An 18,299-nucleotide genomic window follows, 5' to 3' on the forward strand; every position below is an offset into this window, starting at 1 on the left:
AAAGGCTTGTTTTAAAGATTTTCAGAACAAAAAACTGACTCTAAAAACTACAGTGTGAATGTTTAATCAAATTATTAGTGTCATTTTAAAATCTTTATGACTGAATCCATTGTTAAACCAAGAAGGAGATCTATCCCATCATTGGGATGTCAGCATGTTAACGCATCATTGCATAATAGAGTAGTGAAACTATGCAGTGCAGCAGCGGGTACCTGGATTTCCTCTTTACTGAGCTGGCCACCATTGGGTTCAAATCCTTCAGGCTCCTCCCAGGTGCCCTGTCCCGTCTCCAGGTTATAGTAGTAGTCATATCTGTCCTTCATGCAATGCTTCACCCACACACCATCAGTGCTGCCTGAAGGGAAGCAGAGAGAGCGCCCCTTTAGACCCAGTGAACGTCATATTGACACCCACATCTGAAAATCAGGTGGGCATCAATTTCTGAAACACTGAACTTCCTTTCTTGTGGTTCTTGTGCAGTAGGTCAAGTTACCTTCAGTGGCACTGCTCGCTTGTCTCTGTGCCAGTTCAGCCTGGTATGCGTCTGCACATTCAGGGAGCACCGCTCTCAGCCCTGCACTGGGAACCTGCAACGCCTGCAGTGTGTCCTGAGAGTCCCCCTCGGCCACTGTCCTGTTAATATCAGCGACTGCTCCAGCCACTAACAACGTAAACAAGATCGATCCGGAAAAAAACTTGTTGAGTCAAATATGAAAACACAGAAACTGCAAAGTAAAAAGTGATGAGTAAGAAAGGACCAGTCCAAAACAAGCAAAAACACTTCACAATCACAGTATTGTGCACACAATAATGACAGTATCAACACACAGGTCATCTATGTTGTTTAGAAAGACCAAAACAATCCTGATACCGGTGCCAAAGTATCAACTACGTATCACAAGAGATGAAGCCATGATTCATGGCAATATTGATCAAATCTGTTCGATGCCTAGATGTGATCAAAACGTCTTTAAATGAATGTCGTGCTGGCACACTGTCAACTGTAGCCAATAGCTGATACAATCTATGAGTATTCATTTAGAACAATAATGAGCCCGCTGCCATAGAGTGGTGTGGTGATGTGAAAATAATGCACATCTTCTGTACAATCACAATCTGGTACTCATGTGAGAAGAAGTAACCCGGACCAGATGCTGTTTGGATGAGTGACTTTAAACTCTGGGTACATACATGCGACAGCCTCCTCTTCACCCTGGTTGGCTGTGTGTATGGCCTCTTGGATTTGGTCCAACCACAGCACTGCAGACTCATCTCCAGAAGTCTACAATCAGGTGAATACACGAGGTCATTTCTCCTCTTTTCAGATGGAAGAGACAAAACTACAGCTCAGACTCACAAGGCATTGTTCGTGCACAATACTAACTTGATGTCAAATTACAATAGTTTTGAAAACATTTTGGTCGAAACATTTGATGTCCAGGGTAAGAAATGATTGTAGTTACGATGCAACTTCATCAAGTTAGGATTGTGGAGATTTAGCTCTACGACAGTCGCACTTCATAGCAACACTGACAACGCAAGCTGGTGCATCGGCAAATAATAGACCATTATAGTACCATTTCCTCTGTGTCCAGAGGTAAGATCTAAGGAAAAGGAAAAAATGTTGATTGTTGACAATAGTTACACCACAAACATATCCTGCCCAGACTCACAGACCGTGACAATGTAACATCACAACAACCACAAAGAATATTTATTCAGTGTGACTTTTGCGTTTGTTCTCGGGGTACTTTTAGAGCGCTCTGGTGGGGCCTGGGGTGTATCCCTGACCACAGGGCTAGCAGGAAGGAAGTCACCATTAAAACACACAGCAGACTAAACATAGCTTCTTTTGTTTACATCTGCATCGAACCAAATTTTTGCCAGGGAAAAAAAAAAGTAGATAATACGTCCATGGTATAGTTGCTATAGAACATAATGGTGTTGGATAAATAGCATACGTTTTCATGCCGAAGCTTACAATATCTAAAAACATCCATTACAGTAGTGACTCCTCAAATACACAACAAGGTTACAGTCACCCTCAATGACTGCAAAAGCCAAAATCAACTTTAATACCAAAACCCCATAATAACCTAAACCACAATAAAATACTTATTGTAACTTTAATCAGTGGGATTTGTTGTTGGATCACAGCTGTTGAACCTGACACTGTCCTCCCCCCACGGCGAGTCAGTGGGCAGTTACTGACGCAGGCAGAAGGGAATTCAGTTTTCAAGCCTGCACAGGAAACGTGCTCACTGCACCGTGCAGAACGGACGAGCGCCCTACATACAGCGCACTCGCAGGAAGCCAGGCTCGAGTACACACCGTTATCAGTTCTACTGTTGCGCTGCAGAGATGCAAAACAGCAAATTCCACCGGTGGAGAACTCCTACATTTACTGAAAAGAAGCAACAACGAGTGGCGAAGACAAGAAACCTTAAAATCGCTGGGATATAGACGGGAGAGAGAGAGATGGCCGACCTTGTGCCAGGAATACTCATTTGTTTGATGGCAGTGCCAACCATTCAGCACGATGGTAAGTTTATTAAAACACTTCAAGAGTTTAACAACAGAATATGTGTATACGTTTAAGCTTGGGTCCAATATTTGATATTTATACTTGAAACATTATCTTTTTGGTACGCACCAAGTGGTTGACAAAACTATTGTTTAATTAACTATTTTAGTTGTCAATACAAAATTTAAATCATTCCAATATATTTATGATGGAAAGGTTTATTTTTAAATTAGCAACAGACAGCGTGATTAACTAGAATTTATGTTTTACTGTAGTTTCAAACATACTTTTACTTTAAGATTTAAGTTGCTTTGGAGCCATGAACATTGTTTGTATATCTATTTATAGGAAATAGAACCTGGACCCAAACCAGTATTCTACCCGGTGCGATACCGAAGACCTTCAAGGGGACGCTGTACGAACGTAACCACACCAACCGCCTGCCAGCCCCGCTGGATCCCAGCACAAACCCTCGACTGCATGTGAACCCGGAGGACCCAGTGACAGCCTACACCACAGGGGTCCTCAGCACCAGGGTCATTCCTTCATCGTACATCCTGGCCATGCTGGTGGGTATCCCCTCCAACGCCTACATTCTGGCCTTCCTCAGACTCAGAGCGAAGTCCTCGTCCACATTACTTCTCTACCTGAACCTGGCCCTGTCGGACCTGCTGCTGCTGCTGTCCCTGGCGCTGCGTGTTCACTACCACTTCAACGGGAACAACTGGGTATTTGGGGAAATCTCCTGCCGGCTTATCACGGCCTTGTTTTACGGCAATGTTTACAGTTCAGCACAAACTATAGCGTGCATCAGTCTGAAGCGCTACCTGGCTGTGGTCAGACCGTTTTTGTACAGAAGGCTGGCTAAGACTACCCTGGCAGTGTGGACGTGCTTGGTTGTATGGTTCCTGTTCGGCGCTGCCATTGTGCCTGAGCTCATGGTCAGGCAGAGCTACCAGGTTATCCAGCTGGGGGTAACCACCTGCCATGATGTACTTCCCCTAGAAGAAAAGTCACACTCCTTGCTGGTACCATACAGGCTGATGCTGGTGTGTCTGGGTTTTGTAGTGCCCTTTCTGATTTGTATCTATGCCCATGTGGCCGTGGTATACCACCTCGGGCAATCTCGCTGTGACTGGAAACCGTTCATCAGGGTCAGCACTCTAGTTTTCATCATCTTTGTGGTGTGTTTCTTGCCTAGCGGCATCCTGCATATCGCCCACTACATCCGCCTGTTTTCCAGTGGGGACGACAGACTGTACGGATACTACAGAGTAGCGGTGTGTCTCTGCTGCTTCCACAGTTGTCTGGATCCCTTCCTGTGTACGCTCATTTCTAAGATGGCAGCCTCAGAACTAAAATTCATCTCCCTCCGGCGGATATCTCAGAGGCAGACTGTTACGACGTGAGACTGGCTGCGTGAGCACAGAAAAAGCTTCTCCTTGCCGGAGCATTGTTGGGAACCAGCAGGGAAGCGCAAGCACAGAAACAAAGATGGTGAAGTTAAAACTGGACGCTGTGAATTCAACAGGGCGATACTGCGATCTCTGCTGGGTCTAAAACAACACCGAGCTTTGTGAAGTTTTAGGAATATTAGGATCAGGAAGGGAACATTTTCACTGTGAATCCAATACAAGCCTATCACGTCAACACAGTAACCCTGGCTTGATGACGCACAATTGTAAACAATAATATTTTCTCTTTGCCATGTTAAAAGTCAGAATTAAATACAAATATATACAAACACACAACTATTCCCTCTTGGCCTTCTTGTTCATATAATATGTACATAACGCTTGTAGATCAACATTTAGCTCTTCACATTCATAATGATGCAGAAATGTAAACTGGAGCCTGCTGTGGAAATCCAACAAAACTAATGATTAGAATGAGATTAGGTTATAAAATGACAAGACCGGTTTATGCATCCATAAAGGCTTCTTTTTTTAAATATTTTGCTCTTGGGGAATATAAGAGGAAGAACACCTTCTTTTTGCATGAATGCTATATAAATAGAGTCACAATACCTGGCAGAGGAGCCGCTTGGTATGTTGAAGGACATCGTGGTAGTGTTTGGCTGTGACTGGGTTCACCCCGGTCAACTTGGCTGTAGGGAGGAGCAGCGCTGCAAGCGTCTGATGATGATCACCTGAGTTAAGTGCCTCATTGATCTCGGCTAAAGCTATGATGCCTGGAAACACAAGACAACAATACATTTGATATTTGATCATTCAATGAGTTTCATTTATTGTGTGTATTTAAATAATTATCACTGATAAAATAAAACTATTTCCAAGGTTTGAAACTGCTGCCTTAAAAGTCCTTTAATGTCCACAAGCTACACCACTTAAAACATAAGCAGGAAACAGCAATACTTTCTTACGTTCATGCTCCTCGTGGACTTGAACGTTGACTGTGTCGATGCATTTCTGAACGTCATTCCAGGTGAGAAACTCCTGGCCCTTGGCAAGAGCCTCGCCTCGCAGTTCGATCAGAGTGTCAGCATACCTGAGGGGAGAGGTCCATGAAGAAGAACACATCAGCCCATCCTTATGTTGGCAAAGTGACAGTACAGAGAGACCTACACTGGAGTGAAGTGATGGGCAACCTGAAGACATTACACCTGTAACTTTTTAATCCAATTCATTTTATTCTCCTAAAATTCATCCTGCACCACCATCATTTAACTTCAGTGAATGCCACAGTTGCAGGAACAACAAAACGGTAATCATGAAAGAGAACTTGATCGCTACCAGCATCACTAAACCTGAAGGCAGGGCGATTACAGGTCGAATGTTACAGAACAACTCAGCCATCTTTACCTGTTCAGGTTGTCTTGATCCATGTTGGTGAAGCCCAGAGGAGAGTCTGTCAGTTGCTCAATCACAGCCTGGGGGTCTTTGGTGTCCAGCACCTCATTCAGCACTGCTACAGCTGACAGCATCTCCACAGCTACACTCAGCTCCTCGTGGCTCAAGCCAGACTAACAAACATAAAGGTCTGAATCACAAGCCTGAAGTGACATTTAACTACAGTATACATATTGCACTGACCCGTTTCAGCAAGCGAGTCCACATATGAAAGAGTCAAAATTGCAAACACGATGTCTCACCCGTCCCCCTTGTAGCTGTAAACTAAAAAGCTCAGCCTGATAGAGGTTGGCCGCACTTTGGTAGACGATTGGCAGCTGTGCCTCAGGGTTCATCAGCTCCTCCACCGTCTCCACTGCATTGCCGAGACGAATGGCTGTATTGATCACTGCAACTGCCTCGAGTTCTGGTCAAGAAAAGGATCACAGGTAGTCATGTCTTGCAGGTAACCCTCGTCAGTCATAAAATTACATTTCTTCCTGGCTTTCCAATTACTAATTTTAAAGATTAATCATGAGCTGTACTGTGCAATAGAACATAGCTTGCTACTGCGTACATATGCGATTATCAACTGACCAGCAAATATGAGTTAATACACATCTACGGTTAGCAACAAAAGTTGCTTACTTCGTTTCTCTGCCTCAGCACAGTCATTACAAGAGCTGACAACTCTCTGAATCTCCTCTTTGTCCACCATCACAGTCCTCCCTCCATCCTGCAACACAAAGATTAGAGCTCACTAGAGAGATACCACCAAGATCCCATTATTCAGCATGTTTTAAAGCAGGGCAAAGTGGAGGGCAGAGTGTCTGGTGGTGTCCATTCCAAATGAAGTTATGGTGGCCGATTAGCTTTTTTGTGAGTTGTGGATGGACTGTTCTTAATAGCACAAAGTCTTCACTCGCTGAGTAGTTAAAGCAGCATATCAGCAACAGCTACAGTCCTTCATCAGTGTCTACACTACATCTGTTCAGCTAATGAAGTGCTGTGTTTACAGCAGGACTTAACAAGTGGAAGCCGGAGTATACCTTGGGTTTATGTTGGCAGTAGGTGGTAAAATGATCCAGGTACCAGCGACTGTTTGACTCCTGAACACCCAGCAGGCCCAGAGCGTCAAGCCTAAGTGAAGCCAACAGAGCAGGCTCGTCCTGGGTCGACACCGCTTGATTCACCTGCCGTACTGCTGCCTGGACTAGAGACGGGAAGAAACAAGACAGATGTAATTTAAGGAATATTTGTTTCTTTTCCTGAATCAAACCAATCTTATGGAATGGATAGATATTAACTGCAGTAAAGTGTTTTCATGCAAAAAGAAATGCATTCATGGTACTTGACAGAATTTAAAGAAGAATGCAAGTGTCATGCGGGAAGGAAGTCCTTACTGTTGACAAAGTCAATGCAGCCCTGGATCTCCTGGTGAGTCAGCAGCTCCTCATAAACATCTCTTTCTTCAGTAGCAATCGATGAGCGCTAATTGAGGGGGACAAATATATAAATGTAGGACATGCATATACATAGCACTTAATTCTTCTCTGATCACATTAATTGTTTCCCCATTCATACTGATGAAGTTGAATTGCTGCCTTCACATTTCAGCTATTAAGCTCCTGTTTGTACAGTATTTGTAAAGACAATGGGAGACGAGAAGCCGGGCGATCTGGAGGGTTTGTTTGGTGAAGTAGAGCTGACACTGCAGCCACTGGAATGTGCTGGCAAGGCCTATAGAGTGAGTCAGTGCAGGCAACCCCTTTCAAAGCTCAGTGTAGTCGTTATAGTTGTCAGTAGTAGACACTGCAGTCAGACATATCGGCTCAGAGCAACAGTTTGAATTATTTCCATTACTCAAACTTGGTCTCAATGTTTAATGGTCTTCGGCATTTATGTAACTGAATATCTGACCAGTCCAAAAAACAAGTGAAGAGAGAGAGAGAGGAACTTCAGCAAAGAAACTTTGTAACAAAGACGGTGAAAGTCTAATCAACCCTTATATACAAAGAAAGCAGATAATTAACCAAACATTGATGTATAAATGATGACGGTGAAACACAAGTGGTCCCTGGCTTCTCACCCGTCCTGAGGACTGATCCCGCTTGCGAGCCTTGGCCTGGCTCAGTGTGTCTTGGTAGTCTTGGGCCAGAGCTTCCTGGTTATTCCTCAGCATTGCGTTGGGATTATTCAGGGCTCCCATTGTCACAGATGTCTGACCTCTGTCAACCGCTTCATTGATGGCAATCACAGCAGCATGCACTAACAACAACAGTGTGTGTGAACATTTCAGTGCTGGCCACAAAGACATTAGGAAACAACACAAACAAAATGATCCAGAGATTAGTTACAACGTCAGAGGACTTACAGGCAGCTTCATCCACTGAGAGCTCATTGGCCAAGATTCCTCCAATCTTACTGAAAGCTGGCATTTGAATGCCATACTTCTCCAGCTCACTCCTCATGTTACTGATCTCTTCCTCTAGAAGACAGATATACACCGATGTCAGGGGTTATTGAGCAAAGCATAGTAAAAACTAAAATACATGTATATTATATTAGTTAATATCATTCTCTTTGCTTCGGCATAATCATCAAATGAAAATCATGATTCTCAAAACACTTTCATTCTAAATGTAGTTTTTCTGAGGACCTGTATAACTCTGACATTTTCATAACTGTGCTCACTATGTAAATCCTCAAACACGTTTTTTAAGTTCAATTAAAGTTAGTTTGCAACGAAAAAACAATCCAATGTCAAGAGCTTTGAAGCTTGGTATTGTGCGTGCGTGAGTGTGCATGTGTGTCCTATTGAATGGCTGCAGGGGCTATTTTGATAAAGTGAAATGTTGGATAATTCAAAAATCTAAATTACAGACAAGATGTTTATAAAAATCTTCATAAAATGGTTCATGCTTGAGAGAACATGATAACATTATTTAGTGTTTTTCAATTATTTTCCAACAGGACTAGTTCATAAAATGACCTCCCACACAAAGAGGATTCTCGTAATATGAATGCACAACTAGGTGCATACACAGCAGTATTTTATTAAGCCCTATGGAAACATTTATCCTTCATTTTAAAAGCAATTAATAATGCAATGAATAACTTCTATTGTTTAAAAAGGTGCATGTTATTGTATATCGCTCAGTTTCAGGAGAAGCCAATTTCCACTGGTGTTACCTGTGAAGGCCACTTTCCCCAGCAGGTCCTGGATCTGTGGTGCAATGCCCAGTTTGTAAAGATACAAGCTGAAATAAACAATGAGACTTAGACCATAAGATTTACACCGTAAGATTCTCTCACACACACACACACACAGAAGTTTGGAACATGTGCCATTTTCTACAGTCTGACATCATGAAACCAGTTTTGGACCCTTTTCCTTCATGGTTGTTGCTCCTCGTGGTCTTTAATTGCAGCCTGTCACAGGTACACCACAGGGGGGGGGTGTTGGCTCACTTTACAAGAAGCACCATCTGACAGCAACCAGCCGGCTCAGTCCACCAATGAGCATTGAAATCAACAGGCAGGTGGCTGGAAACTTCATAAAACTTTCATCTTCCCGCGGGTACCCGATAAGTGGTCATGAATTATAGATAATTAAGGCAGGTCTGGCATCAGCACAGCTCTGAGTGGACCAGTTGTAGTAGCTGGTTATTCTGCCCTTAGGGCACAGTGAGTGTGTAAACATGGGAATGTACTCTGTCCTTGGGACACAGGGAGCTGTAAACAACTATCTGAACTATGCTTAAACAAAGGGTAATGTTTGAACAAGCAGCTGATTCAGTCTGCGATACAAACACAGTTACAGCTGACCGGGATTAATGAAGGTGGCCGATTACAAGTCACAGGGGTTACTGACAACCAGCTGACTCGCTATCTCCAGACTGAGGATCCTCCTTGTTTATTTCCATGTGTTCCTCTTCCTTTTAGACAACAAACTACTCTACCACTTTGTCGTTATGTTTTAAAATCCACTTGTAAACTATGCTCTTTCCCCATTACATTGTGCTCCCTTTCTAAGTTTCCACCACACTGAATGTGCAGGAGCATCCGCTGCTTTGCCTCCATACCCAGGGAAGCAGAGTATTCAGTGGGTCCTTGTGGGACGCAAGCTGGACCCGCAGGAAGGAAGAGCACGTGTGTGCATAAAGAGGGAAGGAAACCAATTCTCTCAGGACCCGAGCGAAACACTACGACAGAAAAAACAATCCAAGCAGCTGACATAACCACTCCCGAAATCTGTGTTTGGCTGACTGGAAGGGTCAGATGGATAAAATTGACCTTTCAGTTCATTCAAAGTCCCCTCAATAGAAAAAGCGAGTCTCCAGCCACCCAAGTGACAGTAAGGTCATAAACTTTCTTTTTTGCAGTTTCACAATCCCGAAACTATGACAAATAATTGACCCTTTGTGGCGAGACTACAAGTAAAGAGTTGTGCACTGAAACATTCAATTTACCAGGAAGCCCTGGATTAAATGCTGCATCGATGTATTAGAAGCAGTGTTCAGAGTGTGGTTATGCTCATCAAAAGTGTTTAAAACACAAACTATTCAGAGTAATTGAATAGTTAATTGGACAATTGAGGGACTGAAAGCATGTGAATGTGCAACAATGCAGCACCAGCTGCCTACAGCCAAATGCATGGTACTGTATAATATAGCCTTGAAACAAATCCTAAAAAAGGTCTGTGTTTGACAAGAACCGTTCAGCCTAACCTGAGTAGAAACAACATGTTCCAGTTCCTGTTTCATATCACTCACTAAGTACTGTTTCTGCTCTTCACATATAAATGAAAAGGTTGAACTTAATGGGAACAAAAAGAGGTCACGCCTGAACCCCTCAGAGTACTGTAAATATTTCAGTGTAAGACATTTGTCCTCCTACATACGAGCTGTCCTTAACTTCTGTAGCTGTAATACACTGCCGTGTAGAAAGCTACATAACTACTCAAACCTTAAACATGTCAAAGACAAACCAAAGTGTCTGACAATGTCGGCCACAACCACAGACTTAAAGTGAATGAATCCAAATTAGACAGTGAGCCTGTCGGGGACAAAGAGTATGAGCAGATTAACAAACATATACAGACAAATGACATTCTTGCTAAATGTAATCTGCCCATTAGCTCATAGTTTAATTCTAACTGTCAGACACCAGCAGCGGGCCTTTAGGTCAGCTACGACAAATGGTTTACTCCACTGGTTTACATTTCTTTCTTAGTCGTAAAATCACACATGACAGTCAGGTGTGGCATCTTCAGGAAGAAAGCAACTGGGGAACTTGCAATTGCATAAACAATCTGTCGAAGTGAGGGAGCAATTTTGGTGTCAAAAGTGAGAAATACATGAAGATAGTGAAGTTAAAATTCACTCTTTTATTCTTACCTCAGTGCGTGAATGCAGTATACCACTTTAGGCATGTTTTTGCGATCGTACACATCTGTTGTTTCAGGGTAGAATATCTGAAAGCAGACACCATATACATGAGTCACTCTTCTTCTATCAGTGGCACAATATCCACAACAATGCTGTCTTCACATTTGAACCTGTAGATACATCAGAAGTTAAAAGGGGTGAACATAATGATATTTATTGTTATATAATGTCTTTCATTAAGCCATAACTGAGTAATGCTCTCAACATAATGATTTTGCTCCGAAACATGAATGGTGAAATAAAAAAGCTACAGATAAGACGACGTTATTATATATACGATTTAAATTACTTTAAAAAGGATCCCAAAGGGCAGCACACAGAAAAGATCTGCCTCAGTGAAGTCTTTTGTGTCTTCTCATAAAAGATGCAATGTGGTTACTACTGTTCTGTGATCTGCCACACCCTCAACACAATTTCATCCGTCAGTGTTTACATTCTTAAAAGATGTGTAAGTGCAGTGTGTGAATCAGGTCACAGAGATGAAACTATTTATATTTTCCAGTAGAATCTGAGCTTATGATACCTTTTGTAATTGAAGAATCATGTAAAAACAGGTTGTGTTAACTGATTATATATTTGTGTGTCACCCTTTACTCTCTGCAGCTTTTTACCTTAAATGACTAAAAGACGTATTTGACTCAGTCTTACTGACCGAGGATGGATTCTTCGGGCTGAAATTCATTTAGCAACCAATAGATTATATCCTGTCCTAGTTTTTGATTCTACTGGATGAATAGACGGATAGATTCTACTCTGTTAGTTCCAGTAGCAAACTCTCTCTCGGTGTAGGATTCTGACCTCCAATATGAGCGATTAACCCTGAGCCAATGAACACATGAAAAAGTCAAGGAATGCTAATTCAGAAAGTTTGTGTTGCAAAGCATCACAAGTCTCCCTCTTAGCTTAATGTTTGTTTGTTTATAGGATGGGTTTGTAGGACATTTAATATACCGTTACTGTGGTTAAATGACACTATGTTGTCAGATAAAAACACAACTTCTTACTTAGCACACAAAAAAAAAAAAAAGACTTTCCCCCAAGTTTGAAAAATGTAATCTGCTGCAAATAAATGACTCAACAACTAAACAAGTCACGTCTCCCTTCATTAAACACAACTCATATGTTTCATGAACACGTATAATTGATTAGCCTTCAAACAGCACCTGCTGTTGTGCTGATGAGGACCCTGCATTAACATGAGTCATGTCTTTTCTCAGCAGCTTGTTTACCGTGTGTGTTGTTCCTGAATGGAATCTCACAGACGCTCAAGTGATCAGTGAGTCAGCAAAGACTCTCATAGAATATCAACAGTTTTATATAAGCTTGAATTAATCTACAAATCAGAGACATTAGTTGTCAGTGTGATGATAACTAACGACTGAAATGGGTCTGTACACTGAACATGCGTGTCTGCGTTACCGATGGCTTACCTTGGGGAGACCTACTGACTCCATGGCTCTGAGCCACTGCACTGTGTTGTCGGTGTGTCTGAAGTGCAGCCCTTTGCTCTGAAGATGAAAACAGGAGTACAGACATATTAATGGAACCATATGAGGAAGTGCGGAGAAATTGTTCAAAACATTACCGCTTGCAATCTGAAAAACGGTGATAAAAAGGTTGTTATGGCATGCACAAATAATGCTGCGTTATAGAAAAGCGAGCTCATCATCGATGGCCTTAAAACACGCACAACAGCCGAGCGGGTCCGATAACTAAAAACCTCATGCCGACTCCTTCACTTATCTCACAGTCTGATAAAGTGTGTTTGCCTTTCGCCAAAGACAAAAGCAACGAGCTCAAAGTCAGGCTGAAGATCTCGCTCAGACACTTTTGTAGTAGGTCCGAACAACTGCCTGCTACTTTTATCCCTTTCCTGTGTGGAACCGTTTAAAACTGTCAGGAAGTTCTTCATGTCTGCTATGATGTAAACTGGTGAAACATTACAATGTAGTGCAACCTTAGCTGAAGACTGCTGGATGTAAATAAAAGAATGGAAGATGTACCTTATAGCGGGCCTGGTCTCTGTCGTAGATCCTTTTCTCAGACACTATTTTGGGGGCAAAAAAGTTGGCTAGTTTGCCAAGGTAGACACCATTCCTCAGTCCCTCCTCCAGTTCTGTGGGCAGGGGCAAGTCCTCCTCTAGGCAGGCCTCCATCCACCTGAGAGTACACAAATACTGATCTCAGAGCAGGCAGGGAATTTCATCTCTTGCAACCAAACTGACCTCAGTGGAAAACCCCTTTTTGAGATCGTTATTACTAACAACTAACTTACTATCAAATATCTAAAAACATGAATGGTTACAGTCTAAGCTGGCAAGTTAATAGTATAAAGCTGAGAAGTGAATAATCTCAAACCATCGCTTAACTAGCTGAGATGAATATAAATAAAGATGAGAAGACACGACTCTCAAGAAGTACAGTAAGAGCTCAACTCATCTAAGTGGCTGGCGAGGTTTCCAGTTTAATTTCCATTAAAATGTCTCTATAATACTGAGCAGCTTGCTATGGTTACATTCAGAGAATAAACAAATATCATCCACTCTATTCACCCAGCCGTCTGAGACGCACTACGGAGTGCAGGGCAATTCACGAGGTGGCTGAATGCTGCCCTGAGCATAAACCAACGACAGTGGGCCGCGAACACACCAATTTAGATCATGACGACAATAACAGTGCAAAGCTGTCTTTGATCTATAATACTGAGGTGGGACAGTAGGAATAAGATTTTATTTCAAAGTTAGTAAATATAGCACCTTCAAATGAATTTCTACCGGATCAACTCAGATCTAGATACATTGTGTCCACTGGCTAAAAAAATGTATGAATTCGTTAAAGAGCAAACGTTTGTGTAAACAACAACAAGAGCATTTCAGCTTTAGCCTGAAAACAATAATAAATGAACACTTTGCATTCATTTTAATGTCTTCATTTAAATGTATGTTATTAGGACAACACAAACTCCAGATGTACGATAGTTTATCAAGTCAGTGCTGCTATAATTAACTGAAATGTTTTTAGTGAAACGGATCAACAGAGCAGTCTGTAGGCCAGTGAGAACTGGGCATCGTTACAGCAGCACCCACACTGAGCCCACACTGAGCCCAGCATGCTTTAGGAAGGGGGCTGTGGACAGACTTACAGTAAAGGTTAAAGGTTAGCTTTACTCGTCAGGATCTAAACACTACCTGTAAATATTATTTCAGCCTAAATTGATCACTGGTGAAGGTTGATGAGTTTCACTTCCGCAGGACAAAAATGTGTTTTCGTGAGTGTGATGAGAGATGTGGTAGACGCTAAAGCTTGAATGGACAATACTCGGCTTGTTTTAAAATAATGTTGACCTTCTTCCAAACAGATTTTCCTTTAAGCGGTTCAAGAGCAGCTTCAGAGCAATCTCTGCCAGACTACTCCCAGAGATATTAGGAAAAAATCCATTCCAAAGAGCTAGTGAATGATTTGTGAGCACGGTGAATCATCATCGTCTGAAAATCTGTTATACATCTTACTGCCTGGAAGTGCTACATACACACACACACACACACACACACACACACACACACACACACACACACTAAAAACTAACTGTTTATACGTCAGGGTTTTACCTTTTTGCTCATCATCATACAATTATATGCATCCTTTATGCAGAGTACAATGCTCAGTGATTTAACTTCCTTATGTTTGGTTGAAGCGTTTCATTCATACCAGCAGCTTCTGCCTTTCCGTCTACAAGCAACAAAGTGCTTCCTCCCACATGCATGCGCCCACAGACACCTTGTTTAGGTTAATTAAGGCTGTGTGGGCGCTCACAGGAACTAGTCTGCCATAATATGTGTCAGCACCTGGTCAGCACATTAGAGGAAAACCACAACACATCGTGCACCGGCAACGCACAAACCCAGTGGACAGTGTAGGATGGGCACCTTGAGGAATAGAGCATCCTCGTATCCAATTATGTCTCCTGATGCTGTAGATTATGCAAAAAAGAAACATCTGCCATACTTCACTGTTTTTTTAGAATGGAAAGTACAGTACAGTAGTACAGTCGATGCATCTTCCCTGTAAAACCTTGCAACAAGCAGACGCTATTGTTACATCAATAAGAGTTAACCCTCAACAGGCACATGGCGTTACATGTCAGACTGCATGACAATGAAACTGACACAGACACACAAGCACTCAGGCCCACAGACGCAAAATAGCTTAGAGACTGACACCAACCAGGGCAAAATAGAGACACATTGTTGAATACTTTAACTTTCATATCTCCATAAAAGAGACAAATGAATGGAGATCAAATGCCGACAACATTCAAGATAACAGAGGACGAAAAACATAGTCAAAGGAACATCCTGCGTAACAGAGCTCTCCTGTGAAACTCCACTTCCTGTACTTAAAACAATGCCGGCAGAATTCGTCTCCTGAAGCAGGACAGGCTCTTGTTTACAACCCTCCAAAGCAGGCCTTCCTGTCATTGTCCAATCTGAAACTCACCGGGCAAAACAAAACGCCGCTTTCTGGACTCTTGGACTTAAATCTGAAGTCCAAAACAAGTGTGTGGCTTCTGCCGCCAGTAACCCTGCACAAGTAAGCCAAAAAGGACATACGCGTGTGATGCTCAAAGTACTCGCAAAGGTTGTAATGCGCCCCGAACTGTGAAAATAGCCTCTCAGTGATCCTGTGCTATTTGCACGTATTTAAATTAGGTAACATATCATATTTCTACACAAATGGGCCTCATTGCAAAAACCAATCCAAAAATCCAATTCACAAAGCTCAGCACTATAGATGGTGTGTCATGGCCAGACTTTCCAGTGATCCCGGCAGCATTCGATGATATCTTTACTGTTGTCCTCCACTTTAAATTATCATCTTCTTTTAATCTATTGGGGAATGTTTCTGCACCTTGTCGCTGTGCTTGACCTGTAGGTACGGCCTGAAAATTACATTTCTTCTTTTTCTCTGTAACAACATTTATACTATGCCACATGAAGAGCCGTTACAAGTGATGCACAGTTCATGGTGCTATCAGTGGCCGCAATCCGGTCTCTGTGAAGTCGCCCGAGTGTCTCCTGAAGGCTTGCGTCACGCTGGTCATGAGTTTGTGCCTGTGTGTGTGTGTGTGTGTGTGTGTAATGAGAGAAATTTAGCATATGTGGGAGGGCAGGGTGCATCTGAAAATTAGGATAACATCCATGACTGTAAAAACACATGATCTAGCTATCCTGCAGTGGACCTGTATCAAAGCAAACCAAAAGGGTTCCCATCCACAAGAACTACAGATTAAACCATCGACGGCTGAAGGTACAAAGTGTCATTCTAGACACTACTCTGTATGCTGTCTGTGTGTGTCTAGCAGCTGACAACAACAAAAGTTAAGACTAACTCAGCACTCTACCTAGTGCACTTCAGGGGACTTTGAACAACAAAGCATGTGGGCAATCTACTGTGGTCTGGGTAAATGTGATAGTTCATATGTGACATAAGCCATCCGCAAATGAACCAATAAAAGCTTTGAATGTACTATTCCTGCTATCCTGCTGACCTGGTATCATGTAAGGCACTGGAAGCAAACTAACTGTATTTTTAAATCAAAGATGTTGCGGAGGATATTTTCAGTGAAACCGCTTGTTGCTATTTATTTGTTCATGCCGCTCCACCATAGTGCATTGGATAAAAGGCAATACAACCTCTTTGATGGTGATGTACAGTTAACAAAGGATGTAAAAGTAGCTGCGCTTCATTTATGTTGCAGGAAGAGGATGCGTTTCTTTCCCCACTTCTTGAATCACTGAAGAGCATTTATTGGCCAGTTCTGGAGTTAATTAAACAAACACATTTTTACGAGTGTTGAGAAAAATATAGGTGTATAATGAAACTATGTGTCTTGTAAGATCAAAACCCAGGAGTACTATGGTTGGCTTGTTTCAGTCACTCCTGACTCCAGAGAGGAGAACCTAATCCCATGCTCTCTGTGGTCAACGGCTTCATTAGCAGCAGTCTTAATCCTAATCTGACTGGACAGCCTTCCCAGAATAAAGGTTTCATTGCACAATTGACAGGAAAGTCAGTAGCACTGGGATGCAATAACAGGAAGCTAGAAAGTGAAAGTGTGAGTGTAAGAGTTGAATAGTGATCCTTTTGAAGTTAGCTGCAGAGTGATACTAAAACACCTGTTCCTTACACTGCTGCAGTGGGGCTGAGCTAGCCTTCCACTACTTTCCAGCTCACTAAAAAGAAGAAGAAGAATGTGGGACAATCTAGGCGTGGCCCCATTTTGATGACGACTGAATCTGTGCTCAGTCTAGCCAACCTGCCCTTAAAGACCCTTATTATCCTGTGACATAAGCAGAGAATGTCGGCTATTCAAACAGTCTTTACTGAGATCAAGTGCAAATTCAAGTATCAATCCTGAAAATCAATCTCTGTCAGTCTCGGCAGAGTTGTCACAAAATCAGGGTGTAAAAAGAGGCATGATTACACTTCCTGTTCCTTTCTGCTTGGATGGATGCCCTTGTGAAGAAGACAGGAAGTGGTTTAGTTTTGCTCAGGCACCACGCAAGAGACCGTCTTCATCAGGTTTATGTCGTCTTTAGAATTACTGCTATTCAAAGACTCATCATTGCAAAAGTATTTACTAAACCTACTGAGAAAATGATCAAGAAACCTTCAAAAATAATTCTGTGTTGTATTTGATTATTTCAGCGATCAGTGAGGTTTAGGCCACATTAAGTCAGCACCTCCCATGTCTTAATCACACACGTCGTCCTCAATGCGTACAGCTCCGTGTCGTCATCTCACGTGACTGCTGCTTGTTGATTCTGCCTTTGTCCATCATTACAACTCCATGCTATGCTACAACCAAAATGATTCAATTACACACCGCTTTGTTCCCTTATCTATCATATTCCCCTCTCTTTCACTCCACCAGTTCATTTCTCAACCACTCCCTGCTGTTAATATGTAACGATGTTCATTAAAACACACAGACTTGTACTCCAGAACTGTTGTACCCGATCAAACATTAAAGAGACCTGCTGCTGCACCCAAGGTTATTCCTCTGAGTGTTAAAGTAAACACTATAGAGAAAAGTGGTTGCTTGTAGTCAGCATTAAGCTCCTCTTATCTACAAGGTTTTTTCCCTTCCTCCCGTCTTCCCGTCTTACCGCTTGGCCTCCTCCAGGTGACACAGGTACTCGTAGGCGATGTTCTGTCGTCTCCTCTCGTCCATCTCCTCCGCCGACAGCCTCTCATCGTCCTGAATGGCTGGATAAGAATGCATATTAAAAATGATGTCAGTGTGTTTTTTTTCATTGTTCAACATGCTAGTGTGTCGTGCTTTCTAATTGGCCTTAAATACACACAATTACTGTAAAAGCGGGCTGGGCAAAATGATTATCATGATATTAATTAAGTCCATTTCATGATATTGATTATGTCACACTATGGCAAATGTAAACAAAATCACATGCC

General features: G+C 42.3%; 2 protein-coding genes across 3 annotated transcripts in view; one reads left to right on the forward strand and one right to left on the reverse strand.

The window, feature by feature from the left end:
- The window catches only part of iqgap2 (IQ motif containing GTPase activating protein 2), a 29,788-nt gene that overhangs the window by 8,905 nt on the left and 2,584 nt on the right, over positions 1-18,299 (reverse strand). The window contains exons 2-19 of one of the 2 annotated variants that reach the window (XM_079270623.1): positions 17,993-18,092; positions 12,827-12,983; positions 12,254-12,331; positions 10,773-10,849; positions 8,566-8,633; positions 7,748-7,861; positions 7,463-7,641; positions 6,777-6,864; positions 6,423-6,586; positions 6,022-6,109; positions 5,637-5,800; positions 5,347-5,507; positions 4,908-5,032; positions 4,552-4,715; positions 1,578-1,604; positions 1,192-1,282; positions 494-661; positions 213-355 (exon numbers count right to left, since the gene is read on the reverse strand). In XM_079270623.1, the coding sequence (XP_079126749.1) occupies positions 213-355; positions 494-661; positions 1,192-1,282; positions 1,578-1,604; positions 4,552-4,715; positions 4,908-5,032; positions 5,347-5,507; positions 5,637-5,800; positions 6,022-6,109; positions 6,423-6,586; positions 6,777-6,864; positions 7,463-7,641; positions 7,748-7,861; positions 8,566-8,633; positions 10,773-10,849; positions 12,254-12,331; positions 12,827-12,983; positions 17,993-18,092 (2,156 nt within the window). The remainder of the gene's footprint in view (positions 1-212; positions 356-493; positions 662-1,191; positions 1,283-1,577; positions 1,605-4,551; positions 4,716-4,907; positions 5,033-5,346; positions 5,508-5,636; positions 5,801-6,021; positions 6,110-6,422; positions 6,587-6,776; positions 6,865-7,462; positions 7,642-7,747; positions 7,862-8,565; positions 8,634-10,772; positions 10,850-12,253; positions 12,332-12,826; positions 12,984-17,992; positions 18,093-18,299) is intronic. The other variant, XM_079270624.1, reaches the window with a different exon arrangement.
- f2rl2 (coagulation factor II (thrombin) receptor-like 2) lies at positions 2,369-4,331 on the forward strand. Its single transcript, XM_079270625.1, has 2 exons — positions 2,369-2,542; positions 2,873-4,331. Exons 1-2 carry the CDS (start codon positions 2,479-2,481, stop codon positions 3,931-3,933), a joined length of 1,125 nt encoding a protein of 374 aa, XP_079126751.1. The 5' UTR covers positions 2,369-2,478; the 3' UTR covers positions 3,934-4,331.

This window comes from Melanostigma gelatinosum (genome assembly GCF_949748355.1).
Source record: "Melanostigma gelatinosum genome assembly, chromosome: 6".
Taxonomy (NCBI): domain Eukaryota; kingdom Metazoa; phylum Chordata; class Actinopteri; order Perciformes; family Zoarcidae; genus Melanostigma; species Melanostigma gelatinosum.

Excerpts from the sequence above, each read along its gene's own strand:
- f2rl2 (XM_079270625.1), top strand. The coding sequence starts at position 2,479 with ATGGCCGACCTTGTGCCAGGAATACTCATTTGTTTGATGGCAGTGCCA. Across the intron at positions 2,543-2,872 it reads GCCAACCATTCAGCACGATG|GAAATAGAACCTGGACCCAA; the intron begins GTAAGTTTATTA and ends ATCTATTTATAG.